A 27,803-nucleotide genomic window follows, 5' to 3' on the forward strand; every position below is an offset into this window, starting at 1 on the left:
ACAGCTACTCCCACGCATTCTGCACACTGGTTCCTCCAGGCTGGGTACAGCCTCAGGTAAACAACACACACCTTATTTGCTGGTGCAATTATTTAATGAATCATTGTTTTGGTGATTTCTCCAGTGACCACATGCAATTATGTTATTCTTTCCACTTTCAGTTCCATCTTTCAGTTGCCCTTTACATTTATTGTGTATTGAGCCCACACCATGAAAGAAACCTCACAATGTGTTTGTTATTATAGACACAGTATATGTTTAGGTACATGAATTCATACTCCCTGGTTTAAAAAAAAAAATCCTGTTACAGTTCATTTAGATCACTGCTTCCTGAAGGTTAAGATCATTTGCCTAATAAGGTATCGCCCCCAAATAAATTCAGCCTTGCTTTCAGCCATGAGACAGAATTAAAACCTTGTTTACATTTAGGAATCACAAAATGATATGAGTTAGTAAAGTCAAATCAGCCACGTAGTCACTATCCATACAGCAAATTACACCAGATTTGAATTCATTATATAGGTGACACTGCTATTTAGAGAGCATAAATATAAATACTACAGTAAATGGTGTGTTGAAAAGTATTATATAATGTTACTGTAATTTCTTCATGGCTAGTTAAGGCAATGATCATAGATTCAAGTAGTGTCATTTTTTGTATAACCACAAGAAGTCAGTATTTCATAGGAAACATTTATAACCTTGATAGTGTCAGATTGTTTTATGCTGAGAACATTAGGCATGGTGCGCATCAGGCGTATCGGTAGACAAGTATTTGCATATGTGAGTGTGTTTGAATATGTCTATGTGTGTACAGTAGCTGTGTGTATGTGAAAGTTTAGTTTAACAAAGACAATTGTTTGTAAAGTATCAAAGATGACTTCTGATCTTTGCTGAACCTGCACATAATATATTTCATATTCCATTCAGACATTTCCTATATGTAGAAGGAAATAACACAGCTTCACATCATCCTTTACATAATATAGACTACTTCATATGATTCTATAATTCATTTGATGTGTGGATATGTACCCACATTCAATTTCACGCATATACACACACACAAACACACAAATGCCTGACAGTGTAAAAGAACAAACACAAAACCAGCTTGAAAATGCTGATAGTGGCTGACTGGAATCACCATTCGTCCTTCAAAAGTATTTTATTTACATAGTGACATACCTGCATATTTTTGACAGTCATATTGAAAACAGTGAAAGCACGACAAACTTATACTGTTTTATGTGACCATAGCAAATGCTAAAACAACACATCAAAAAACATCCCAAAAAAGTGAAAGCAAAAACTTTGCCTAACATACATTTTTAAGAACCCCAAACACACTGAGACACCCATTTCCCTGTCATTACAATAGATCATCATTGTATGAATACTAAATGTAACCTGTAGTGAAAGAAACTTTTTTTCACTATACACCATATTGACTTGACTATTGAAAGTATATACTAAAATTCAATTTTTGATTTTTCTCAACTGTTCCCACAACCCGGCTTTCATTGTTAATACTGTGTTATGATAACCTATCTCGCCAAACCGTGTTCTCATGCCCCTGACTACATAACCATGGTTCTGTGTGGCTTGCATTTTATCATGCTAACGTTTGTATCAAGTGCTGCTGTGTAGAAAAAGGCCTTCCAACAGGAGAGTGTACTTTTTGTGAGCATTTAAGTGACACATTTGTTGCCTCTTGTTCCTGGAATTTTTTGTCTTAGATTTGTTTGACCTTCAGTAGGAATGACATTTTATCTTTCACGCACTGGACTTAAAAACAGGTCCAGTAACATTCTATGATGCAACATCTCAGTTGCTAACAACCGTCTCTGTAGCAATCCTGACTGAACTCTTCTTGCCTTGTCCTGTTACAACAGCAAAAGTTGTTTGTTTTTCATCTCAAAATTTCAGCACAGAAATCAGATGAATTATATGACCAACAAAGAGATAACGCAAAGTTAAATGGAATCAGTGCAGTTTTGATTAACAGACATATTCAGCTTTGTATGCGCAAGCTTCTTTCTTTCCAGAGAATATAGTCCCTTATCTTATAATGATAAACAAACATAACAACAACATAATTTCAGCATCTGACTTTGAACATGCATCAAAAATCCATATCTTAGAATTGCGATAACCTGTGCCTGGTATTATCTAAGTTCTAATGTTCAAATTTTCCCAGACAGTCATTCATGAAGCCAAATGTAGCTGAAGGTAGCATAAGAGTATGCTCAAAGCCCCTGTAACATTTAGAATTCAAAATTACCTACAACTCACAAATATGGTGGAGTGTTCATTTTAGTTTCATGGCTTTCAACTTGGATCAGAGTTCCTGTCTTAAGTTTTTCTGTTACATAAGAGGTTTTCGTACTGTAGACAGTGCTTTCATTAGGCATGCAGATTGAGGCCAGGGTACTAAACCTTAAATCCAGGTCCATGTCTGGGTCAAAGGAAATATCGGAGATGGAGATTGCATCAAGCTCAAAGTTGTGCCTTGTCTCTCCCTCCTCAGCATACACATGAGGAGTATAATCACACAGCTCCACTCCGGGTGCCTGGAGAGAGTACAGCCTCTACAGCACACACAGCAGAAAGAAAAGAAAAGGAGAACATTTTTAAAAATAAAAAGAGAAACAGAATTACCTCTAGGCTTTGTAGGATTGATGGAATTGTTGTCATTACCTTATTTAGTATTTGGAGCAGAATCTCACGTCTGATTTCAATATTCTCTTGAACTGAGTATTTACTGTGTCCTCCCCAAGTCTGGGAAATCAATAGCAGATATTTGTATGAATTCAGCTTTTTTAAATCTTATCAGAAGTCCAACATAAATTGTCACAGTTAAATTGTATGAATTTAAAAAAATAAAGTAATAAAATGAGGGATCATAGTGTAGATAACAGTACCTTATACATTAACTGTCCCTGCAGCTGTTTCATTCTCATGGTTGATGATGCACCCTTTGACTGGAAAATCAAACGTTACAATGGTCAGACTTCACATTACAACAGTTTTTGTAATATGATATAAATTTAAATAACTGCAGAATGTTGTGGATTAACAACAACAACAATAAAAATAATAATAATAATAATAATAATAATGATAAAAATCATAATTTCAGTACCCAACGCGCAGAGTTGTTGCGTGAAAAAGTTTGTTCCATTAAGTTCTGTCTCTGTGATAAATCTATACAGCCACCCCGTGATTCAGCCGTGACCTGGGGGACAAAAAGCATGTTGAGCCTTGACAACACTTAAAAAATGTTAAAGGATAAGGTTGGCAATTTATTTTACATTTTCCTAGCTGTCAACAAATCTCATGAAAAGACTACAAACCATCAGTGTGTTAGTTTGTCTGTTCAACTTTCTCAGCCAATCTTTGACTTTAACTCAAGCTAATTTGTTTCAATATATAACAAAATGCTTGAAACCTGTCACAAATATACATTTTTGTTTTTATAAAAGACTAAATTATTTATTTGGTTTGTTCATGGATGTATGTGTTGACAATAAAATAAAATTAGAAAAAAAAAAGATTATAACAAGATTCATCCCTTAATCTAGACTATGCTGCCACTTGTGACACAACAACAACAACAACAACAACAACAACAACAACAACAACAACAACAACAATAATAATAATAATAATAATAATAATAATAATAATAACAATAATAATACCCAATGCTTAGAGTTCTTGCGTGAAAAACTTTGTTCCATTAAGTTCTGGCTCTGGGATAAATCTATACAGCCCCCCCGTGATTCAGCCGTGACCTGGGGGACAAAAAGCATGTTGAGCCTTGACAACACTTATTATATTTACACCTTATATATTATTTGAATTGGTGTCCATTTATCACTATGCGACATTAAAAAATGTTAAAGGATAAGGTTGGCAATTTATTTTACATTTTCCTAGCTGTCAACAAATCTCATGAAAAGACTACAAACCATCAGTGTGTTAGTTTGTCTGTTCAACTTTCTCAGCCAATCTTTGACTTTAACTCAAGCTAATTTGTTTCAATATATAACAAAATGCTTGAAACCTGTCACAAATATACATTTTTGTTTTTATAAAAGACTAAATTATTTATTTGGTTTGTTCATGGATGTATTTGTTGACAATAAAAAAAAAAAAAAAAGAATAATAAAAGATCATCCCTTAAATCTAGACTCATGCTGCCATTTGTGAACAATAATAATAATAATAATAATTTAATAATAATAATAATAATAATAATAATACCCAATCCTCAGAGTTGTTGCATGATAAACTTTGTTCCATTAATCTTTGTCTCCGGAATAAATCTGTACAGCCACTAGTTTTAAAAAAGGGTAAATAATTTTTTTTTAATGGATGTATTTGTTGACAATTAAAAAAAATTGAATATCACAAGACCCTTAAATCAAGAGTATGCTGCCACTAGTGTAACAACAACAACAACAACAACAACAACAACAACTACACAAATAATAATAATAATAATGATAATAATAATAATCGTAATAGTAATACTAATACTAATACTGCTACTAATAATAATGATAATAATAATGATAACCTCCGTACCCAGTGTAAATTGTTCATTTGCTGTTGAATTTTAGCTTGGGACATGTCGTACCCTGAAGTGGAATGGTCAGTCACTGTTAGACCTGGTAGCTTAGGGATTGACTGCAAAACAAAAAACAAAAACATTTCAAGGCAAGTCATGACTGCACAAAAGTAAGAAATTGAATTACAGCACTTTTGTCATGATTCACGTTGAAGTAAATGTATACTTTACATGACTCACTTGCTTTGTTTCGATTTGTTCCACAGTCTGACTGTCTACTTCGTTTAATGCACCAATAGCCACCTGTTGAAAATGTGAAGACAGTCTTAAGCTTTTACAGCAACACATCATGGTTTTTTTACTTTATAACAACTACTTTTTAAACATGATTTTATAGGCACTAGCACATACAGTGTGTGTGTTAGCATGTATGCTAGAGTGAGTGAAAGAGAGCCTACAGTAATAATCAAGTACAAATAAAAGTATTTACTTTGCAGTCAGTTCCTGGCTCCTCAGTGTTACAGTTCTTCAGATATTGTCCCAAACCGTAATCTGGGCTTGGTTTGAATTGTTTCTTACATGTCACGAGACCAGCCAAAAGTAGCATAGCTGGTATATAAAGACCACACACACACAAATCAAATCATTGACCAAAGGAGGGGCTCAAAACAAAAATCTAAAACTGCTATTTCATATTGTATACTGTATGTAATACATGTAATTTAGAATATTTGAATGAAAATTGAAATGAAATATGTTGTATTTTTTTCAACTTTCAACATAAAAATAAGGCAATCTCATTAACAATAATCAAAGTATTTCAGACCTGTGACCTACCTGAAAGAAATAATATGCTGAAAATGATGATGAAAAATGCTCCTGGTCCTGCTGAGGAGGTAAAAGATTTGCGGTTGCGACAGTTTGGCTTCTCTGTGTCTAAGCAGTTACACACAGTAACTGACAGGTTGTGGACAGCGGCCTCGCCTTGAGCGTCAGAGACTTCTACCACCAACTCATGGTGTCCAGAATGAACTGTCATCTCTTTCACCAGGTTGACTGAATGCCCTGTATATCCAAAAGAAATTTTTGTGTTACTCAGAGTCATTGTGACAAACTTGATAAACTAGACTATTAGAAACTAGAGTTTGATTTGACAGCAGTGACGATGATCTTGGCTCCTGTCAGAATTAGAACTCCCCTTGCAAAGGGTCGATCTTCCATTTGCCATCAACATCTCCGTGGAGCTTGAAGCTGAAAGGCCCACTGTAGGGCTCTTCATCCAGGTCCAAGGCTGTGATTTTGGCCCATGAGGGTCGATCGGACTGGCACATTTCAATTATAGTTTCAGTCAGGGAAGGAACATTGTCATTCTCATCTTTAATGTGGATGGTGAGGGTTGCAGTGCCTGTCATTGGAGGTTTACCTGGTGACCAAACATATGTGTTGTAAATTTTCATTCATGTAATAAATAAATTGGAATCAATAACATAAACAGTATGTGAATAGTCCTCCAGATCATACCATCGTCAACGGCATATATGTTGACCACATAGATACTTTGATTCACAAAGACTGACTCTCGGTCTGTCATCTTTGATGTGGTTACTTTCCCAGTTTTGGGGTCCACTGTAACCCAGCCAGCGGGGTCCTCTCCTTTTATGTATCTGAAACACATATGTGTGTTGTGTTAGACATTTGCAAGTTCTCTAGTGGAATACTTATATAGAATATTGTTGTCCTGTAAGCTGGACATGTAGCTAGTATCTTCATGACTTACACAAATGTGTTTTTGCTGCTGACATCAGGGTCTTTAGCTGTAAATGTAACCAGATACTGTCCCCCCTCAATATTCTCAAACAATGGAACTTCTTTGTTGAATTCGTCGAAGATCGGAGACTCATTGACATCCTCCACAGACACTGTCAATTGGTATATGGATGATCCTTCTCTCAGCCCTGTCACAGCCCCACCACCACCACCACTAGCAGCACTAATAGTAGTGACTTTCCAAAGACCAGCGGCACTTTTACTCTCCACTCTGCACGAATAATAGGGGAGTTCATTCTCCACACTGATAGTCACATTCCATGCAGGACCATCCTCATAGTTCAGATGCTGTAAAAGAAGCAAAGATCGAATGCTGGTTTGAAGACAAAAATTGAAATTCATGCCATGATGTAATTTCACATCATACATCGAAGGACTTTTTAAGAGGCATAATGCTCATTATACAATAGTAGTCAGTGATTTCTGTGATACAATACTAAAATCCCTAGAAATATTATGTATTACAGCATGTCAAAGAGGCCCAAACATAAAAACATGTTTTAGCTTGTTTACAGTAAAATGGAAAAGAGGATGTTTTATGAGTATCTCAGATTTTTAGACAATAATGTCTGAAGGAAAAAAACAACGGTGGAAATGGTTGCATTAACATTTTAAATAAAAGGTACAGTGGAACACAGTTATTGTGGGTCAAGCATTTATCCCTGAGCAGGATGTAGCCATAATTGAGACTTCATGATAGCTAAAGGACAGACATCAACTGAGGTCATCTGTGGGTACAACAGCACACAGGAAATCAAGTCCACTGTAAAGTGCGATCCAAGGTGCTTTAGCATAAACCATAGTCCTTACTGTATCTGGTATAGTAAGCCTGGCACAATTTTTGTGGCGTCAGAGTTTGATATATTTTCACCAATAATCTGTATCTGACTGTAGCTTGAAAAGAATATGTAGTATGAACGCAGACCAAATACCTTCTTCACATAGAGTAGTCCCTCGTTTGTGTCAGGATCAGTACTGATTCTGAAGTAGTTGCCTGCCTCTCCTTGGATTTGATATTTCACTCTCCAGGCATCTGTACCTTTGCCGTCTTCATCTTTAACTTGCAGCCGTGAAACAAGGACATTTTTCTCTCCTTCTTTCACTTTCCCTGGACCCTAGAGTCAAAAAAATAAAAGAAACTTTAATTATTAAAAGAGGCTGTTGTACTGTAGGCAACAGCTGTCTTTTCCTTACTCAAGGTAATTGAATGAATGAATTGCTCACTCTTTGTCCTGTGATCTCAGGACTGTGGTTATTTCCATCTTCTATGTTGATTATGACAGTGCAGGAGCTGGAGAGCTGTAGTTTTTCTCCACGGTCTTTGGCCTCTACTATAATGATGTGTTTCTCTGCTTTCTGATGGGTTATAAAGAACAGTCACTTTCCAAAATGGAAAAAAAAATCACAACATATTTGACTTGGTCATGTTATTGAAATAAAAAGAAGGAAGAGGGAAATTCCAAGATCAACAGATATGATATTTTTTTCCTCTTACTTCATGGTCCAGACACCCTTTAAACGAAATGGTTCCAGTTTGAGTACCAGCCATCTGAGTTATGTAGAACTCCACTTCCTCTGATTTATAACTGGTGGAGACTATTCGTAAAGTAAATAGTTTGTTCTTCCCGTTGTCACTATCTGTTGCTTGAATAGTAATCAAGTTAGTGCCTGTCAGTATCAGAAGAAAAAGAGCAGTTTGTTTTTATTTTATGTTATTTTGGTCCTTGTGGCATTCACAACAACTTTGATTCATACAAATGATCACTTCATAATAATAGCCGTGAAGATTACATCCGGAAGTTGTTCAAAATGAGTAAGTTACCTTGTAACGTAGATTCTTTTATGTTGATCACATAGATTTCACGGTCAAACTTTGGAGGGTGATCATTTGCGTCAATAACTGATATCTCAATGCCCAGCCGTGTGTCTATTATTCTACTGTCTCTATCAAGAGCCAGAAACACCAGCTGTAATGCAAAGGCAAGAATTGTGAAATAATGAAACCACTGACCACGTCCCACACCCCAAGTGCACTCTCTTACACACACACTAACCTTAAGCTCCTGGTATGTCTCATAGTCAACAGGGCCGTGGACAGTAATCTCCCCTGTGCGGTTGTTGATATGTAATATGCCTTTGGGGTCCTCATCAACACCTTGACCATGTATCTGGAAGAGGGTGAGGGTCTTCTCAACTTTAACCTGTAGCGAGTCACAACAGCAGCACATTTGTAATGATCTTCCTTCAGCTTGTCATTTGTGCTGCTGTCATATCCATGTATTGTGACTCTCGGTAGATACTCACTGTGCCAAGTGAATATGGGTAACTTCCCCTATAGCCTTCGTCTATACTAAAGGAATCTATGATCCAGTTTCTTTTTTGTCGCTGCAAAATTTCTGAAGACGACCCGTCGATTCCCAGACACTGCAAAAACATTACATTACATCACTTATATAGTGGAAGTTAAATAATAAATCCTTATGTTACATGTTGCTATAGAGTCATTTGGATGATTCTAAAAATGTCAGTCGTATTGAGGCAGATGTATGTATTAAGTAAGCGCCATATTATTAATTTTTCATCCTTATGTCCAGACAAAAGATAAATTCTTACCAGTGCCATGAAAAGACAGAGTTGTATTGTCTCCATATTATATCCAGATGATGTGTTGTTTCAAAAGTTAATCCCTCAGATAATAGACTGTTCCCTGTATGAACCTGAATGAAGGCTGAGCTGCATGCCAGGGCTGCTTTATCTCTGTCTGTCAGAGTGGGAGGGATATAATAAAGGAGATTTCACATGAACCTGAAAGTTGGCAAAAGTCATAGCATCAGGGTGTAACACTTTCTGAGGAACATGGTGACAATGAAGGTGCTTATTTTACTGTTTGTTACAGAGCATATTATGTACTATTGTCTTTATTTCTCTAGAGCCTTTAATAACATGGTTACAAAGTGCTTCATATTGGTGCACAAACAAGAAATTGTACTCGTAAAAGAAAGCTTTAGTAAAACAGTTGTAAACAGCCAAAGTACATAAAATACATTAAAAACACAATGAATGAATGAAAGTTTTTTTAGGTTTTCAAAAGTGATTTAAAAGCAGGTAGCTTGTTTGATGAAATAATCTATTATAAATAAATATATGATATTGAGATTGGAAAATGATAATGTTGTAAAGTTTAATATTGTGAAATAATATTTAACCCTGCTTCTTTTCACTGTAACAGAGATTATGAAAGGTAATTTTTATTTAATTCCAGCATTTCTGATCCAATATATCCTTCTTGAAAATTTATTTTTATTCTTAAAAGTCCATTTTTCACAATTTTATTTTATAATGCCATGCTTCATGGTGGTACTTGTTACTCTTATCTTCCCTATATTCACCTCCAGTTTTTTTTTTTACACTTATAGGTAGCACTTATACTTAAAGTTTTGTTCAGTAACTGTTGCTGTTGTATTCCTTTTAGGGAAATTGAGACATGTACATGATAATGGATAAACAAATAACCTTGGGCAGACTTTAGTAATCAGTTTACTGGAATAATCAGATCTGGCAGAATTGAGAGGCCCACTTTGTAACTCCTTACAAACTTTTTTTCTGTCACTGACTTACACACAAATTATTTTGGCCCATTATTGCAATCCAATTAGAAATAACACATGTTGAATTTAGCAATTCAAAAATAAGATATGCAGTGAAAACTGGATTATTGCGTGCAGTTGGGCACAGCACATTCTTTATTAGACAAAGAGCAAAAAAATATTGGGTTCATGATCAAATATTGTGAACAAAACTTCAAATGTCATCGTAGCTCCAAACTAATACAGAAATGTTAAGACTTTTTATTCTCTGTTAGCTCATTTTAGAAAAAATCAACTCAAACTTTGTTTCATTGATGATAATTTAACAGTAGACTTAAAGCTACTTTGAATGCTTGCACATATTTCCTTTCTTCAGTTCATCAACCTAGTCTGATTCATTAAGTATCTCCTCCCTTTGATTGTGTGCTTTGTCTCTGTCATTATAGCACCTCTGTTACATCTTAAGCAATTCACAGCAGAAAAGATAACAGATTTGGTAACTAGAATAACATTGCAGGCCCCACGTTAGGACAGTAGAATTAGAACAATCTAATGGCTCAACACTGGCTTGCTTAACAAACCTAGCTTCTATAGAATGGGAAGATAAGGCACATGCTTTCGTAAGTCTTTACATGTTCCAGCTGGTACCGTATGAAAGCGCTTCAATCATTTTGCACTCAAGCGAGGCAGCTTTGAAGCTGTTTACCGGCAGCCCTGATGAATCGACTTCTCAGGAAAAATGATGTGAAGTGTAATTGCGTAGGTGATTAAAACCTGTTTGTCATGTCAAGGAACTGATAAATCTAGCTGCTGATGTCGTGGGCAATTAAGATGGGCACTTTGGCATTCATAGAATTAAACTAAAACATGACTTTCTATTACTTTGAATTACTGTCATGCTACCTTGTGTCCTTTGGTGTTCATCAGTCCTTTTTTTTAATTGTTTTTATTTCCTATTCCCTGCTGTAGCATGAAATAACGGCACTTTTAATGCCTTGAATTGTCTTATTTTGTTTTTACTGTGTTTGTGTTTCATGGTTTTGTATGTTTATGCAGGTAAAAAATGACGTGATATATCAGTATATTCAGATAGTTTTCGGGTTATGCGCGTATGTCAGGCAAGGTCACAGGTTCATATTTGCATATAAGCTATATGAGTCTGCGCCACACCTGAACAACCTCTGGCTCCTCTGCTGAGAACATATCTAGCTTAGTGCATTTACTATTTGAAAAACAAGCTTTACAGCATGTGCTGTACCAGAAAGGGACACAAAGCAAAACATCAAATGTCACCATGTGTCAAATAAAACTGCACAGGCTGATATTGTTTTTGCAGCAATACAGGGAGTTGATGACATGAAATGGTCATAGCACATCTTCAAACAAAACTGTAGACAGCTGCTGTCATTGGTTTTAAAAAACAGTGTTCAAAAATTGGCTACACTGTACACTACACAGCATTAGGAGGGATTATCACATGAATTATATGCAGGGTGGGACAACAGTCAAAACAAGTCAAACTTTTACCTTTTTGACATAATGCCAGCGACATTTCAGCCAGTGACCACTCCCTCGGTTACAACCTCTTTATCATCTACAATTAATGTCACAGTGTTTAGATTATAGGCTATTAGTGTGCAATTGTAAAAGTAATATAAGTAATTATAGTTGTTAAAAGCTGTCAACTTATAATATGCATAATCTTAACATTTGAACATAGTGGTACAGTTTGTTGCTAGTTTTGTATAATTTTATTATAATAACTTCAACAAATGAACATCTCTTTTTCCCCCCAACCCACGTAAAAAAATGTTTTTTTTAATTCCCCCAGAAATTGCTACCAACATATCATTTAGTAATGGCAAATGCATTTTTTTTTCTAAATACTACATTTGTTTTCGAAAAAGAATACATATTTAAGACAACAGATGCAAAAATGCACATAAGAAAACAACAAAAAGCAAGGATCATAAACAACAGCCCGCATACATTTACATTAGCACTGTCCAATTTCTGCAGGTACTTGTGAAGGATCTTTTACAAAAGGGCGCCCTTGGAGAAGTTGCTTGTTTTCTTCTTCTGTTAAGTTACAGTTTAAACCATCAAAAATAATTATATCCTTACAAAACCTCCACCTGACTTGGCAGCAATCACTCTTGTTGCAGCAAAGTACAAAATAAACAAACACACCCAGTCACTGCCAATATGCTAGATTTCACCATCACCAGAGCATGACAGTTTGTGCTGTGCATTAATTCCATCTTCAAGTAAGCAACATACAGCTGCTACACTTGGATGGATTCTGATTTGGGCACCCCTGGGCAAATTCTGTATTTTGTAGCATACAGACAGTAAAACATTAGCTTTTCTCCAAATGGCAGATATCACAGCTTGCAGTCTTGCAGCTTGAATCTCTCTGTTCTTGATTCAGATTGAACTCAGATTTTTCAAATGATATTCAAGTCAGGGGACTGTGACGGCCACTCTTCTCTTCTTTGGATAATTATCCTGCTGTATAACCAGCTTCTTTTCAGTTTCACTGTGTCAACTGACTGCATGACATCTGCATCCAGAATATTTAATGGGATCCATTTCTTTCTTCAGCCGTGCAGTGTTTCCTGTTGCACTAGCTGCCACTGTTTGTACAAACATTGCGCACCGTAGAAAGGCGCAACCCCACCCCTGTGTCAGGTAAACTTCCAGCAGCTCCTTTGCAGCCATATGGGGATTTTTGCTTTCCCTCTCTGCCCAGGAGACGTGCACTTTCATCTGAAAAATTTCTTGGTTTTCCAGATCTTGTTCCGACCTCCACGGTTCCACTAAATTGACATTTTGGACAGTTCTAAATTCTAAGCTGGAATCGCTTTGATATCTTTTATAGCCATCCCAGTTTTGTATGCATCAGTTCATTTCATTTTCAGATCCTCAGTCAGTTGCTAGGTGGCGGCTATGGTTGTTGAGTATTACCTCAAGGTTTGAAGAGTCAGAATTCATCAGCTCTGGAAATTTCTTCAGCTAACAATCCTTTAGGATAATTCCTGATCTGCCTTTCAAGTTGTAAAGAGTCAATTTAGGCCTTTACGAGTTCACTGCTTGTTTTACAAGTTGAAGGATTTCCAAATGTTTGCACATGCCACAATTACTGTCAATTTTTGATATGGTCATGAAATAATGAATGATGAAATAATAATGATAATGCACTGTTATGTGCATGCACTGTTATGTGTGTTATCATTTGAAGAAGGGCTAATCTTTTTTAATGTGTATTAACTGCAGGAGTTGCATTTTCTTCTTTTCACTTGAATCAATGTAATGTAATTTGCCCAGGAGTGCCAAAACTTTTGCATAAAGCTGTATGTAAGACATTTTAGTGCATATTGTACAAGTACAGAAGCCATCCATTATGGTATTTAATTGTGCGACATATCCAGTCAGATTAATCCATAATCGCAATCACAAAACACGAACAAAGAGCGACCTACTTGATATAAAAATCACATTCTAGCTGTCTCCCTCAAAGCTGCATGTTTTTTTCTTGAATATTCTGGTGACAGATGCCTCCCAAGGTCTTGAACTTTGGCTCCAAATCATTCAGAAACTGCAAATCATCTCCCAGGTTGCTGAGTGACAGCTTATCCAGGGACTGGCATATGCTTCCCTGTCCCTCATAGGCATACACATAGGGTTGGTACTCTGGGTGGTGTACATGGTTTCCATCAATCATGTACAGTCTCTGAAAAAGAAAAAGAAAAAACAGATTTCTGGGTCAAAAAGAGGTCATACCAAAACACCAAAAAGTATAATGTATAATGATATATTCATGGTACGTTCTTTCATTGCTTAAAGCAAAGGCAGACAACCCGAGGTGGACAAAGTACACAGCTCGATTACTTGAGTATAGTTGGTATAGATACGCCTGGTTAAATATTACTCCGATACAAGTGATAGTTGTTCAATCAAATTTTTACTGGAGTTATAATACTGGAGTACTTGCTTTTAAAAATACTTTATTATTCAAAAGTAAATTTTTTAAGTCAGCACATTGTTGTTTTGTTCCACATTTACAGAATCTCATGACTCTGAAACAACCTACTGAACTGACTGACTTACTGTAGAACCTGTAGTGTGTGTGTGCGTGTGTGTGTGCGTGTGTGTGCGCGTGTGTGTGTCTATCAAACAGACAGTGGAATTGCTGATATCTATATCTATCTTCTAATGTAAGCACAACATGACTGACAGTGTAGGAGTTGGCTGTGATTGTTTTTTTTTCCTGCGACGAACAAATTGAATGTTCTTCTGTGGCTCAGGAGGTAGAGTGGGTCGTCCACTTATTAGAAGGACCCCAGCTCCGGCAGTCCGCGTGTTGAAGTGTCCTTGGGCAAGATACCGACCCAAAATAATCCGTGATGGCTGTTCCATCAGTGTATGAGTGTGTGAACGGGTGTGATATATGAATGTGTGAGTCAAGTATTGCAAAGCACTCTGAGTGGTCGATAAGACTAGAAAAGCGCTATATAAGTGTAGTCCATTCACATTTATTTACCATTTATCTTATTTTTGTAAATAAAAGAAAATTAATTTTGCTGACTAACAGCTCTACTGCAAAGTAACAAGTACTTTATAGAAATGTAGTACAATCAAAAATAAAATATTTGTCTTGTAAGTGTTGTGGAATAAAAGTCATAAGTTTCCAATATATATACAGTATATATTTAAAAAAAAACGCAATTGAAGTACAGATATTTTGAAAATTCACTCAAGTACAGTACTGTCCACCCATGCAGACAACCTAATAGTAATTTTGTTCTCACCCATGTTTTGCACATGAGCTTTACTGAATTTTAATCTCATTCACTACATCAGAACTGTGGCCTATCCACCAGTCAGTGCTCTGCAGCCAGTACAGTTAATTGAAATAGAGCATCATTAAGACAAGTGCTTTATGAAGGCATTAACATACCATGCCTGGTGTTCAGCTCTATGTGATGTGACACAAACTCTTACCCTGTTGATGTGATCTGCAATGTGTTGATCCGAACTCAGGCTGAAAGAGCGCTGGTACCTCGACGAGCTGCCCTGCTGACAGAGAGGAGTGTGAGCTCTTATAGCAATAGATTATATGTAAATGCACAGGGTTCCCACTGTTGTATATGCATAAAAAAGTGTATAAAGTGCACTCGGGGAGGTTTATATTTATTAAAAATATATTAAATCAATGAACAGCAATAATTACCTGGTAGGTGTTCATCCTGTTTGTAGTCCATGTAGAGTACTGTAATTAAGAAAAGACACATACTGTATGTTCAGTCTTCTATCCTCATTTGAACTTATCTGACAGTCACCAGGATCCACTCATTTACTGTTTACTTATTTATGAGTTATTTATTAGTGAGGATAGACTAAATATACCTTTCAGTGCAAGGTAATAAACTTCAACACACCCAAACTATTTATGTATGCAGGTTTTGTCTATGCATGTGTATGCATGTGTGTGCATTCCCAAGGAGGAGAACGCAAGCAGTGTCAAACAATTCAGAGCAAATGCACTCATCAGTATGAAATTAACAACCTCCTTCAAGTTAATGGCCAATTGCCTCGTGGCATTTCTCCTAACCAAACACTAACATAAAAACCTCAGTGCAGACGGGAGTTGTCCCAGGTGTTCCAGGATGCATAGAACCCACAGGTGTGGGAAACTAAAATGAGCAGAGAGGAACAAGAAAGCTGGGGAAACCTGGCAGTGCTGTGGCTGCACCTTGCTCGTGCCTACAGATCAGTCCTGCCCAAGATGGTAGAATCAACCATGACCAAAAACCACTTCCCAGATCTCATCTCATCTCATCTCACGTCTCATCTCGTCAAGTCTCATCCTTCACCATTACAACAACTTTTGCCTGAGGGTGTTTTCTGGAACAGTTAATATATACAATTAATAAACTGACAGAAAAAAAACAACGTCAAACAACTAACAGTCTTCCTGCTGGCACTCAGTATATGTGGTGTTAAAATACTCTTGTGGCGCCCTCTTGTGGATTTAAGTATGTTGATCCTACACGAAACAGGACCAGGCCGAGACCTAATACATGGCTGGACCACGTATGGTCAATGTGCTAAATTGAGGACATATTTGAAAACTGTTGTGTCCTATTTGCATTCTGCTTGGTGTCAGATGGTTTCAGCCATTTATCCATTTGCTTCTCTCCTCCTCTCTGGGCTCACATACACAGTATTTTTAATGCAGCCGAATTCACAACAAAGCTGTTTCCGTTGACATATATATGTTGTCAGATCACTGAAAAAGTTTGAAACAGTTTAATACAAAAAATAGTAAACTCCAGGTGAATGCAAGGTGCTGTTGAAGTAGAACTCATTCATTGTAGACAACAGGAAGTCTCCGACTAGCTTCAGGCACACTTGCACAAAGCCAGTATATAATTAAAATGCCTTTATAATAAGCAAGTTCACAAAAAAAAAGGTTGGAGGCTATGTTGCAGAAAGTTCCTAAATTTTAAATCCTATTTTAAGAGTTTGGTAACCATGGTAATCCTGATTTAGGAAAAAGGCCATTACATATGAATAGTTCCCAACTCAATGTTCCTATCCTAACTTAAGGAAGGAAAAGTGTATGACACAAGCCTCCTAACTTCCCAAAATAACTTTCTCTCTCTCCTTTACCTCCTTAACTTTAGGATAACTGCTAAGCTGTCCTAAGTGTGAGTGAGTGAGTGGGTGAATATGGCAAGTATTGTAAAGCGCTTTGAGTGGTCAGTAAGACTAGAAAAGTTCTATATAAGTGCACGTCTATTTACCATATTTAATATTTCTTAACCTATAGGAAGATAAGATGTGATTCCAAAAGTTAGTTATAATTTGCTTCTTTAATACCAACTAGGGAAAACTCCTATCTTACACTCTTCCTATTTTGATTTAAGTTAACACAGGCCCTGAAATCTATTTCCTCATTAAAGACCTGGATAAATCAAATTTAAAAGTCCAATAAGTCTCTCTCTGAAGTAATTAGTAAGGCGATCTCCACTTCTGCTCCACAAATTCAATACCCTCCACTTTCATAAGGCTATGATTGCTGTTATGACAGTTGTGGAAGTGGCACACCAAAGCATGATTCACATTATTAGTTTTTATTGCACATTTGTGTTCTGAGGGTATTAAATGATATGCCAAAATATAATGATGGCATTTTAATTATATCCTGGGTGTAAGTGTATTGGAGCTAGACCAGAGGCTTGTCGTTGTCTAAAGTTTGAAATAGTGACTGAAGCTATTTCCAAGCTGCTGCTCTGCAGCTGCTAAAATCCAGATTTTACAACCATGCCGGCGTCTGACAAAATCACCATACACATAAATTAAAAACAAAGACTGCTGTGATTTCAGATATATACACTGTATAAAAGCCATCCAGTCAAAAAAAAAAAAACAACCAATAACAGTGGTGGAGCACACTGTCACCATGCAAACACTGCAAATTACTATTATTTTAATTATTGATAAATCTGATGATTAACTCTTAATTAATTGATTTATCTTTCTGTCTAAACAATGTCAGAAAACAGCGAAAAGTTAAATTTGTCATCATATATGACAAAAAAAGTGTCAACTCCTGACTTTTAAGAAGCTAGAACCAGCAAATGGCTTTTTTGGCATTTTGGCTTTTGGCATTACAATTATCAAATAATCGTTGCATCCCTACAGTCATCAGGAAGCACGTGCCAGCAGAGTCTGCTATTGTAATCACAGCCATGATCACTCACCATGGCCTGCCCTCCAAGGCCTCTGAGAGTGTCTTTATGATGCTGCATTCCCATTGAGGTCATATTAGAGTTAATCTGTAGGGGGAAATGCATTAAGGTTAAATCAGGGTGGAAGAGCATATAGGCCAGCAGCAAGTCCTACCTATGACCTACTATAGATTTCTCAGTCATGTATCTGCAATGACTTGTTTGTGAAAATCATCATTTAAACCAATCCTGCCACTGTAAAACATTCCTTTAAATCAGGGGTCTCCAACCTTTTTTTACTCTGAGAGCTAGAGTACTTTGACAAAATAGATAACAATACGCAGACTGATCTTCAAACCAAATCAATATCATGTCATATTGACATGTCAATTTTTGTGTCAAAAATCTGAGTCATGATTCAGTCAAACCTGAACACAAACCTGATAACACCATTGTAAATAAGCATCCATAAATCTGCTAAGAAAAATCAGAGAAATAAAAAGCTCCTGAGTAAGTAATCCAGTGATAGTTGTCAATATATCCAATTGTACATAACAAACGGGAACTTAAAATAGCTAATTCAGTACACTTAATTTTCCTAGGCTAAAAAAAAGGTTGAAGCCCACATCTTAACTCACTTTATCCATATTTGGATATTGGATATTTGGCAACATATTTTCTGTTTCTTGGAAAAGTTTAGTTTACATCTGTTCTGTTATCCGGAGAAGTTGCTATCACTGCATGTCGCCTACGGCATATCTGTGGTAAGCAAACTTGACAGTGTAACTCATTTGACTGACATCTGATAAATAATTATTTGTTGTTGAAGGGGGGGGGTAGTGTTGCTTAAAGTTTGTACTATGAATCCATGGTTTGTACTATAATCTCAGAACCTGAGCTGCTGGTAGCTCGTGTACCACCTGTTGGAGACCCCTGTTTTAAATCTTCTCTTTAAAGACCTTTTACTCACCATGGTGAGCCCTGAGCTGTTGTATGTATCCATGTCCTGGGCGATCGCTGGATCCATTTGAGAGAACTATAGTTGAGCAGAGTAAATTAACGAAGCAGAGGCCAGTAAGATTCATTTTATATCTTTATATCATTTTATATATAATTTTTTGTCAACAACATTTAACAGCATTTTTATTTATACAATCATTTTATCAAATGATAAAAGCACATGTAGTCACAATATCAGCTTGTCTGAACAGTTGTCTCCCTCCTTGCGTGTACTCCAGGCAAATAAGATATTGACTTTGTACCGTGTCAAGCTACTGTTAAAGTGATCTACAGCCCGTGTTAACCCTGTAATTTATCTCATAAATGCACCTATAACATTCCCCTAAACAAGTTCTTTCAATCACATACCTGCCTATCTGTCTCCATTTTACATGTACAAAGGAATGTACAAAGTAACAACATCATAGCTGTCAATAATGTCTAAACAGGATCAACTGTCATATTTTTTTGAAACACTGACAGCTTTCGTGTGACTTCTTTGTTTTGTTCACCGACGCCTTTTAGACTCTTGCCTTTTGACACACCCAAACTAACACTTAAGAACCTGTATGTAACAAAGTCAATCACAGAAAATGCGAATGAGAGGAGTACCTGCATGGTTGCCTGTTTCAAGCCATCCGTCACAGCCACACCATTTGTAGGCGTCAAGAGCAGAGTGGGCGACGCCTGGCAGAAAGGGAGAAAAAAGAATTATATTATTATATAAAAGACTCCCCCAAAATGTTTAACATGTTGTGATTGGTGGAGGAATGTAGTATACTGTCACAATCTCCATCCAAATTGCACACGCAACACAACCAACTCACTGTGCTGGCAGCGCCCCCTCCTTCTTGGTTGTAGTTGATCAGGGTCTGGTTGCCCTCATCCTGCACCATGGGGAGTTGATTTAACCCCTTTCTTCCACACTCACACATAAAGAGGAGTAGCAGTACTGCAGACACACATCAAAATAACACTAAGAACAGAGTGTACATGTCACCTTTTCAACAAACTACCACAAAATTTCCATGGGCAATGGTGGCCAAAATAGAGACAGTCCCCTTCTTTACCACCACTGGGGAGGTGTACTGAGGAGCTTCCAGGTGGGAATGTGTGTAACTGCTTGGTTTTTTAAAATTAATTTAATAATAAAAAATAATTCGGAGGGATAGCAAAATGCAGGTCAACACAGGAACTAGACCAGCACAAATTAAGTTATGGCATGTTTAACACCTGCACAGTAACCTCAATTGACAAATTTAGTTAAACCATTAGAGACAAAATCTTGAGGACAGAATTATTCTGATCTGAGATCTAGCAGTCATCAAGAAATGTTTAAGCTACTGGATTGTATTCAAACTATGAATCTTCACATTCCTCACCCCTCTCTTAACTATGTGATCAATCGATCTTAGTGTGAGCTAACAATCTCAAACAATTTCATTTCCACAGGTAAATTAATTTGCTTCTAACTGATTTGATACTAAAACACTCTGAGGGTCACTGCAGGTTTATTGAGCATGAACTTTATGGTTAAGGTAATGTTTCCACTGATTCTTGTACTCACACAAAAACAAGAGCAATCCTGCAAAAATCAGTCCGATAGCAGCCGGCCCAAGGCTTGATGAGAGCGGCGCTCTATCGAGGCAAACACGTGCTTCTCCACAGTCACACACCATCAGTTCCACAGTTTCATGTCCACTCATGCCCTGTTGGTCCTGAATCACCAGAGGCACTGAGTAGTTGCCGTAATAGAGTGTCTTCAGGCTAACAAGGCCAGCTTCCTCACCTGGGGAAGAATGTAAAGAGAGGTCATGTAGTAACTCTTCGGCTGGAATTTTTGAGTTCGAGGTGAGTGTAAAGATATGTACTAACCAAAGGCAGGTTGTAGTTTCCATTTCTGCTCTAAAGTTTGGTCGTCATCCCCCAGGGAGAAGGTGAAGGGTCCACTGTAAGGATGGATGTCTAGGTCCTTGGCAAGCAACATGACCTTGTTAGCCGTGTTTCCACACATAATGAGGCTCTTGTTGACCAGCTTAGGCACGTTGTCATTGATATCGCTCAGGTGGACCAGGACAGTGGATGTACCTGTAGCTGGAGGCTCACCTTGATACCCACAACAAAGAAAACACACTTTATTAATCTAGTTTACCAACTGACCATACTATATATCTTATATTTGATTACCATATACAGTAGAGCTTGTTCATACCATCATCTATGGCACCGACGAGGATTTTATAAATGTTGTCCTTATCAACAAAGGATGACTCTCTGTCCATTTTCTTAGTTGATTTGATTTGTCCTGTTTCCTTATCAATGGCCACCCAGTCAGCCAGATCTTGTAATAGCACATACCTGATCACAGGTAGGAGACATTGGAGAGTGGAGCAAACATATTGAGAGTATGCAATTAAATGTTAGTGTGTAACTTCTACACTAACATGTTAGATGTCTGTTTCCATTAGCACACAAAGGCAAGCACTATCAGAGATACTACATGATTACATGTTGATGAAAGTTTTATTGTACACAGGATGCCACATTATCAGGCAAGGTCCAATAGGAAGTGTGGTGTAATTAGGACCTGACCACGGCATGAGCAGCAGTTTGATTATTGCACATATATCAACATCAGGTTATGGTTATGTGCCTGCTAATACTAAAGAAATGCCAAAGATCTGTTTGTAGTAATTTAGAAAACAGTGGCACCATCACATAATTTGCCTGCCACAGAGCACTGACAACACATGTTAGTCACAACTATTTGATAACCAAATTTTATCAGAAATGTTTGTTTATGTTATGCATTTTTGACAAAACAAACATCAGATGACATATTACTATACTATTTTCTAAACTCTCAAATGTTGTCAACTGCCTGAAACACCCAGCATAGGTTGGGCTCCATACACAATGTGTCAATAAGGTCAGCTGGCATAGAGTATGTAGCCACAAACCTGATGCTGGTTGAGTCAACATCATGGACCTTTGGAGTGAACAGCACCTTTCCTGGCATGTCCTCTTCCTTCAGGTACACATCTGCTGTTTTTTTCTCAAACTCAGGTGGGTCATTGACATCAATAACTTTGATTGTGACACTGACTGAATTTGGAGGTGGAGGCGTGGCTTTGCCAGTTGATTTATCTTTACAAACAAATAAGGGCTCCTCGTTCTCTACTCCAATCTGCAGGTCGGTAAAAGTTGTCCGCTCAAAATCCTTCCCCTGGAGGAAACACACAAGTTCATGTCAGTGCTGGTGTAACTGCTATTTATAGATAGATAGATGGATAGATAGATAGATAGATAGATAGATAGATAGATACTTTATTTATCTCCTATGGGAAAAATCAGTAGTCCAACAGGCTTTAATTTCGTTAATAATAATAATAATAATAATAATAATAATAATAATAATAATAATAATAATAAATAATTAAATCAGTTCAATGGTATTAATGATGAGAAATTATATGATGAATGATAACGTTTTGTTGGGCTTTTACTAGCTTGGCCCACTGTGAATGAATGAAGTTTGTAAAAGAGTGAGAAGGGCAAAATTACCTTGATGACGCTCAGAATACCCTCATTTGTCTCTGGGTCAGTTTCAAGTTTGTAGTTTCCTTCCTCATTCCCTTTAATGAAGAAGTATTTGGCCCGCCAGCCTGGAGTGTTAGGAGTGTCTTTGTCCTCCACCGCAATTCTCAAAACATCATTTTGGATGGTTGACTCCAACACCTCACCTTGGTACTGGGCAGGTGGAACAGTTTCAACTTTAACATCATACATCACTCTAAAGAGCAACTATAATAATGAAAATAATAACAATAATAATCCTTACCGTAGTCTCCTTGAACATTGGTGGATGAGTGTTTGTGTCAACAATATTGAGAGTAACAACAGCAGTGGAGGAAAGGGGTTTTTCTCCTTCATCTGTTGCTTGAACAACAATTTGATACGTCTTTATTTTCTGGAACAGATACAAAAGATGATATTTGAGATATCATATTGAAACATCAGTATGTGTGTGTATGAATGTACATGCAGCTGTCCACTGTATATGACACTGAGCCTCACATCATAGTCAAAACACCCTTCAAATTTGAGCTGGGCCATCCTGTCATCAACCTGATCCACATCAAACTTGGGCTCTTGTGGCTGCTGTGAAATCACACTGAGAGTGACTTTAGACGCAGGTGTGTTCTTCTGATCTCTGTCCAAGGCTTGCAGCTGCACTGACAAGTACCCTTCAAGAAATTGAGGAAAGGAAGCACAAGAGAGTGAATGTGTTACAGAAGAGTGGGAAGTGGGGAGTAGCAGGAAAAAGAACGAAGGATGAAAGATGAAGCCCAGTTTTGAAATTATCATTTTCTCACATCTCTGTTTAAAACCCTTTAGACTTCATGAGAACTCCATACAATGATACAGAGAAAATGTGCATACCCTATGGGTCATTTACATGAGTGTATACTCACCCTCTGGCGTATTTTCCTTCACATCGGTTTGGATTTGAGGTTGGAAAAATGTTGGTGGGTTGTCATTGATGTCCTTTATTTGTATGTCAAAAGCTAGTTCCCTGTCTACTTTATCACCCGTTTCTCTGTCCAAGATGTCAAACTTGATCTGTGGGTAAAGATACTCATGTGAAATGACTCTGGTGGTTTAATATCATTATAAAGTGTATTTAATCAGAGGGACTAGTAATTAGCAGTATTAGCTCACATGGAAGAGTTCATATTCCTCTCTGTCGATAGGTTTATGGACAGAGACGACTCCATTACTTTCATCAATGGAGAACACTCCCAGCGGCTTCTCAGTCACTCCCATTCCACTTATACGGAACTTATGGTTTTTCGTCACATGATCGAACTTGTCATTGAACATCTAGGGTCAAAACATACACAATTTAGCTGCAAGTGTTTGCATGTTTGATCTGGCCAGGATGCTGAGTTGCAATATTGACTAGTAATTTCATTTACAAAATGAAGTTTGCACCTGCGAAAGTTTTTTTGGGTATGGACCGGGGTCCTCTTCTATTACTTCAAGCGTAGATAACACCCACCTTCTTTTCGAACGCACCAACAGCTCCTGTAAATCACATATGCAGTCGTTAGTATTTCTGCTAGAAGCAAAACATATTGGACAGGAGTTTGCAATTCCAAACAAGAAACAGTTACCCGCTTAGCACGGCTCTGAGAGTTCCCACTGCGAGACTCTGCCACAGCTGCTACTGCAACCTGCAATGACAGGAACATTGAATAGTATACCTATGACTAATACTCGTTCTTGTCATCATATAGAACTTTTAAAGAGCTTTTAAGCCAACATAACTTGACAGGTGCCTTTTATCACTCTACACAAATCATCTCCTTCAGGATTTGATTTGTTGTCTTACTGTGTGGCTGTATGTTCCTCTGACTTTCCCTCCATTTCCTTCACTGTATTCTGCTACTATAAGACAACATTTATACACATAGATGTTTCCATTCATCAGTTTTCTATCCCCACTCATCCGGTGCAGGGTCTTAGGGAGCAGGACCATGCATCAAGCATGCATTGGGCGAGAGGTTGGGTACACACTGGTTGCCCTTCTATCACAGAGCACAACACATAAAAAAACCTTCATACACACAGACAACTAAGAGTTTCCAATTCATCTACATGTCTTTAGACTGTGACAAGAGAGCAACGCAAAAGGAGTAGTCTTTGCACACATGCTGGAGAAAAAGTAATAGTATAAAACAAGGAAACTGAACTCACACACACAGTCAACCATTATTGTTAATTAATTAAATTGCTATGTTTTAGTCAAGTGACTTTCATATGATATTTCATCTAGGAAACCAAAACAACTGACCAATTTCTCTTCATTTACCTTTGAGCAGAGTGTTCTGAAGAGTGTATGGTATCATGATTAACAGCACTGAGAAAATAACAGCAACTTAGATTTTTAATGAGATCTTGTTGAAATCAGTCCTACAGACGAACAGTGAAAAGGTATTAAACGCTATTATAGCAATTAATATGGAAAAAATCTAACAAAACTTCTGTCAATAGTAAAGCATATGGTGCAGTGAACTTTTATTTTATGCCTTAATTAGATAGTGATGGTTGAGCAATGAGGAAATGAATGAGAGAGAGAAATGCAAGACAGGCTCCTGCCAGATGCAAAACAGTGATGTTGCCATTCATGGTAGCTATTGTGATCTGTAAGCCACCATGCAGCCATACGCAAATTTAATATATGTAGATATATTGAATTTATTATATATCTATAATGTATACGTATAGACACACATTATTATATACAGCGGGTCCAAAAGTCTGAGACCACTTTCCCAAAATGAGAACACAGACGTGTTTGAAATTAATGAGAAATTAATAAGTAAAATAAGCATATAGAATTTTTATATGTATGTTGTTTTGATAAACTTGCCTATAGAAATTGAATATTGTTAACATATATGCTTGCAACATAGTATTCCACAATACCATAAAATTCATAGATATTTTTAATGTATGTACATATGCCAATTTTACTATGGCAACTTCACTCTTGACATAGAGACATATATGTCATTTATTAGCCTACATTTCTGTTTGGATAAAGGTCACTACATACAGGCATCTAATGTTTTACTGACAGTAATATTAGAAACCAGTTTTCTTTAGGCTATTTTTTTTTTAAATAACCTTTCAACAGTGTTCCACGAACTCCATAGCCTGCAGCTTTAAGTTACAAATCATAAACAATAAGTGAAGCTTCAATTTAGAATGTGTATAGGCCATCATGTCATGCTTTTGTAATAGAGAGTGTCTCAGACCGCATCTTTCTGCCCGAAACCGAGCCGAGTCCGAGAGAGCAATAACCGAGTCCAACCCGAGCCCGACGCAGTTATAGTGTAAGCTGAAGCACTGAGTTTCTGTTTTGGTTACCAAGGAGGTTACAATACCAGTTTACCCTGAATAAACGTGTTGGCGCCTTGTTGGCTAAACAGTCAAAAGTGCTGTTTGAGAGGTATTTTAAAACACACACTATGCAATATCATTATGCCACATTATGCAGTTCATCTGCATAATGTGGCTATACACACGTATACACACATAAAGAGCCTGACACTGCATACAGTTTGCTGATGTAACTTGTCTGAAAACTGGACTTTTATCATGACTTATTCTGACTTCAAATTTTTTTTAAATCAGCAAAAATGTTAACATGATAGATTTTCAAGAAAATGTTGCATGCAAATAAATGTATCGATCTTCTTTAAAAAAGGACATGATGTCTTACTTCGCTTTGGGAGACATTTTCACCTCACAAATGATCTTAAATTAAATTTACAGTTAACCAATGCAATTTAAATGTAATATCAACTGCTGTTCCTTTTGTCTGATCAAGACATTTTAAATTATGTGACTTTTAAAACCTTTAAACTATAAATACCTCAAGTTCCAGATTCGCCACCTCCACTAGGTCTACCGCTGCTGCCGAGCTGTGACTGCTCAATAATGCCTAATGCGGTTTGAAATCCCACTCTTTAATTCTTTATCATAATAACCAACATTTTTGCAGAAAACAAACAAATTTAGCAACTCATGATTGCAGCATAGCTCTTACCGGTAACACAGAGGGGTTCAAATGAGATGGGCAAAAATACCGGGAGGGACAATTCTTCAACACTTCGACATTTTTAAGGACACGTCCCTGCTGTCCGTACCCAAAGCTATGCCCATGGTCCTGCATTGAACAATAACCGCACTTGACCGAACCCGACCCGAACCCGTGCATCAATTCTAAAGTTTCAGACAGGTGTTTCAAACACCGTGTTCAAAGGGCAACGAGAGCGGTTTTATTTGAATCTGCAACCAGGCAGATGCCAACTTTAGGGCTATGACCTCTTATCATTGATATCTGCCTGACAGCGAGGTTCTCTGGAATAGGTGTGTATTACGAAATTCTTTTGTAGTAGACGTGTTATTTTTATTAGTAAATGAAAACTCTGCAGTTGCACCGAAAAAAGTTTTGCAATGCCAGATTCAGAGGCTGCCAATAACTAAATAACAGGAGGGCTGAATTATTACTCAATCAATTCAATAACTGTAAAAATGCTGAAGCTACTCCATTGAATTGCAAAGCTCTCCATATGTTACCATGTCCACAACCTGTATTTCATAACATAGTGTGAAGAACAGTTTCAGACTGTTTATCCAATAGAATAGCAGACACTACATTATAGGACATGTAGACAATCTGAGTTTCATTTCCAAGTTTACAAGTAAAATCACAAGTAACACAACTCTCTCAAAATAAACATGTTGGCATAAAAATTCATAAACATTCACTTTGTTCTTCATGTTCAATGTTATCCTAATTTTTGCTTGTTTAAAGACAGGAGATAATTCAGAATGTCCTGCTTACCAACAGAAGCAGGGAGATGGTCCTCATCTTAGTCCACTCTCCTTGATACCCTGTGTGGGAGTGCTCTCTAAAGGAGTGAAGCACAGCTTGAATAAAAGTGCACAGGCGACAACCCACAACAGCTGCAAGCAGCAGATTGGCTGACTTTGCAGCTCACAAAAGACTATTTGTTCAAGCTCATAGTTATGTGTAATTCAATATGTTAATATGGTGTTTGTACCTACAATGTGCGCGTAAGATCAGTTGGAGTAGGCTACTACACAGGTATTTGCTTGTTTTTTAGTTCATTACGAAAATGCAAACTTGTTTGTGTGTGTGCTGGGAAACATAGCTCAGCTCAGGTGTACACCCCTCCAGCTCTATAGCTCAGGTTACCATGTCTTATTCATGTCTGGCCTACATCACATTCAAATGTAGTTCCATTTCATAGTTCCTGTAAGTATTAGATTAAGTGACTGCAGTAACAGTTTAAAACCCACTGGTACAGTATACATCACTCTCTCACTCATTACACCAGCAGTCAGTCATTAATATTAATATTGATATAGACATTAATATTATTTTTACCATACACATACTGTATTATTTTTTGTTGAGTTGCCGCAGTGACACAGTCAGTAAAATAGGATTAAATTACACATGACAAAAGTAGTGTTTGC

General features: G+C 37.2%; 2 protein-coding genes across 3 annotated transcripts; both read right to left on the reverse strand.

Annotated features, from left to right (window-relative positions):
- Positions 1 to 1,149: 1,149 nt before the first annotated feature.
- Positions 1,150 to 9,107, reverse strand: LOC111217408 (cadherin-13-like). The gene is made up of 19 exons (XM_022739265.1): positions 9,017 to 9,107; positions 8,708 to 8,827; positions 8,458 to 8,604; positions 8,226 to 8,370; positions 7,899 to 8,071; positions 7,628 to 7,759; positions 7,336 to 7,518; positions 6,354 to 6,691; positions 6,098 to 6,240; positions 5,775 to 5,999; positions 5,414 to 5,641; positions 5,067 to 5,185; positions 4,817 to 4,879; positions 4,594 to 4,695; positions 3,705 to 3,797; positions 3,146 to 3,238; positions 2,925 to 2,984; positions 2,701 to 2,781; positions 1,150 to 2,591 (listed from the first exon to the last, which is right to left on the reverse strand). The coding sequence occupies exons 1-19, from the start codon at positions 9,050 to 9,052 to the stop codon at positions 2,292 to 2,294; spliced, it is 2,781 nt and encodes a 926-aa protein (XP_022594986.1). The 5' UTR covers positions 9,053 to 9,107; the 3' UTR covers positions 1,150 to 2,291.
- Positions 9,108 to 11,741: 2,634 nt separating this feature from the next.
- LOC111217410 (cadherin-like protein 26) lies at positions 11,742 to 27,190 on the reverse strand. 2 transcript variants are annotated; one of them, XM_022739269.1, is made up of 19 exons: positions 27,145 to 27,190; positions 23,903 to 23,962; positions 23,721 to 23,813; positions 23,448 to 23,609; positions 23,201 to 23,348; positions 22,803 to 22,972; positions 22,567 to 22,695; positions 22,290 to 22,475; positions 21,686 to 21,951; positions 20,938 to 21,083; positions 20,601 to 20,831; positions 20,293 to 20,514; positions 19,553 to 19,677; positions 19,338 to 19,412; positions 18,697 to 18,762; positions 17,760 to 17,834; positions 15,224 to 15,262; positions 14,995 to 15,066; positions 11,742 to 13,723 (listed from the first exon to the last, which is right to left on the reverse strand). In XM_022739269.1, the coding sequence occupies exons 1-19, from the start codon at positions 27,169 to 27,171 to the stop codon at positions 13,505 to 13,507; spliced, it is 2,511 nt and encodes an 836-aa protein (XP_022594990.1). In that variant the 5' UTR covers positions 27,172 to 27,190; the 3' UTR covers positions 11,742 to 13,504. The 2 variants fall into 2 exon arrangements, with proteins under 2 accessions (XP_022594990.1, XP_022594989.1); XM_022739268.1 differs by having other exon boundaries at positions 14,995 to 15,069.
- Between the last annotated feature and the right edge of the window lie 613 nt (positions 27,191 to 27,803).

This window comes from Seriola dumerili, unplaced genomic scaffold, assembly GCF_002260705.1.
Source record: "Seriola dumerili isolate Sdu_G_001 unplaced genomic scaffold, Sdu_1.0 BDQW01000043.1, whole genome shotgun sequence".
Lineage (NCBI taxonomy): Eukaryota > Metazoa > Chordata > Actinopteri > Carangiformes > Carangidae > Seriola > Seriola dumerili.

Excerpts from the sequence above, each read along its gene's own strand:
- LOC111217408 (XM_022739265.1), bottom strand. The coding sequence starts at position 9,052 with ATGGAGACAATACAACTCTGTCTTTTCATGGCACTG. Across the intron at positions 8,605-8,707 it reads ACCCATATTCACTTGGCACA|GTTAAAGTTGAGAAGACCCT; the intron begins GTGAGTATCTAC and ends GACTCGCTACAG. Across the intron at positions 2,782-2,924 it reads AGGGACAGTTAATGTATAAG|ACTTGGGGAGGACACAGTAA; the intron begins GTACTGTTATCT and ends TTGATTTCCCAG.
- LOC111217410 (XM_022739268.1), bottom strand. The coding sequence starts at position 27,171 with ATGAGGACCATCTCCCTGCTTCTGTTG. Across the intron at positions 23,610-23,720 it reads ACCCAAAAAAACTTTCGCAG|ATGTTCAATGACAAGTTCGA; the intron begins GTGCAAACTTCA and ends TTTTGACCCTAG. Across the intron at positions 22,696-22,802 it reads AAGGGTGTTTTGACTATGAT|AAAATAAAGACGTATCAAAT; the intron begins GTGAGGCTCAGT and ends TATCTGTTCCAG.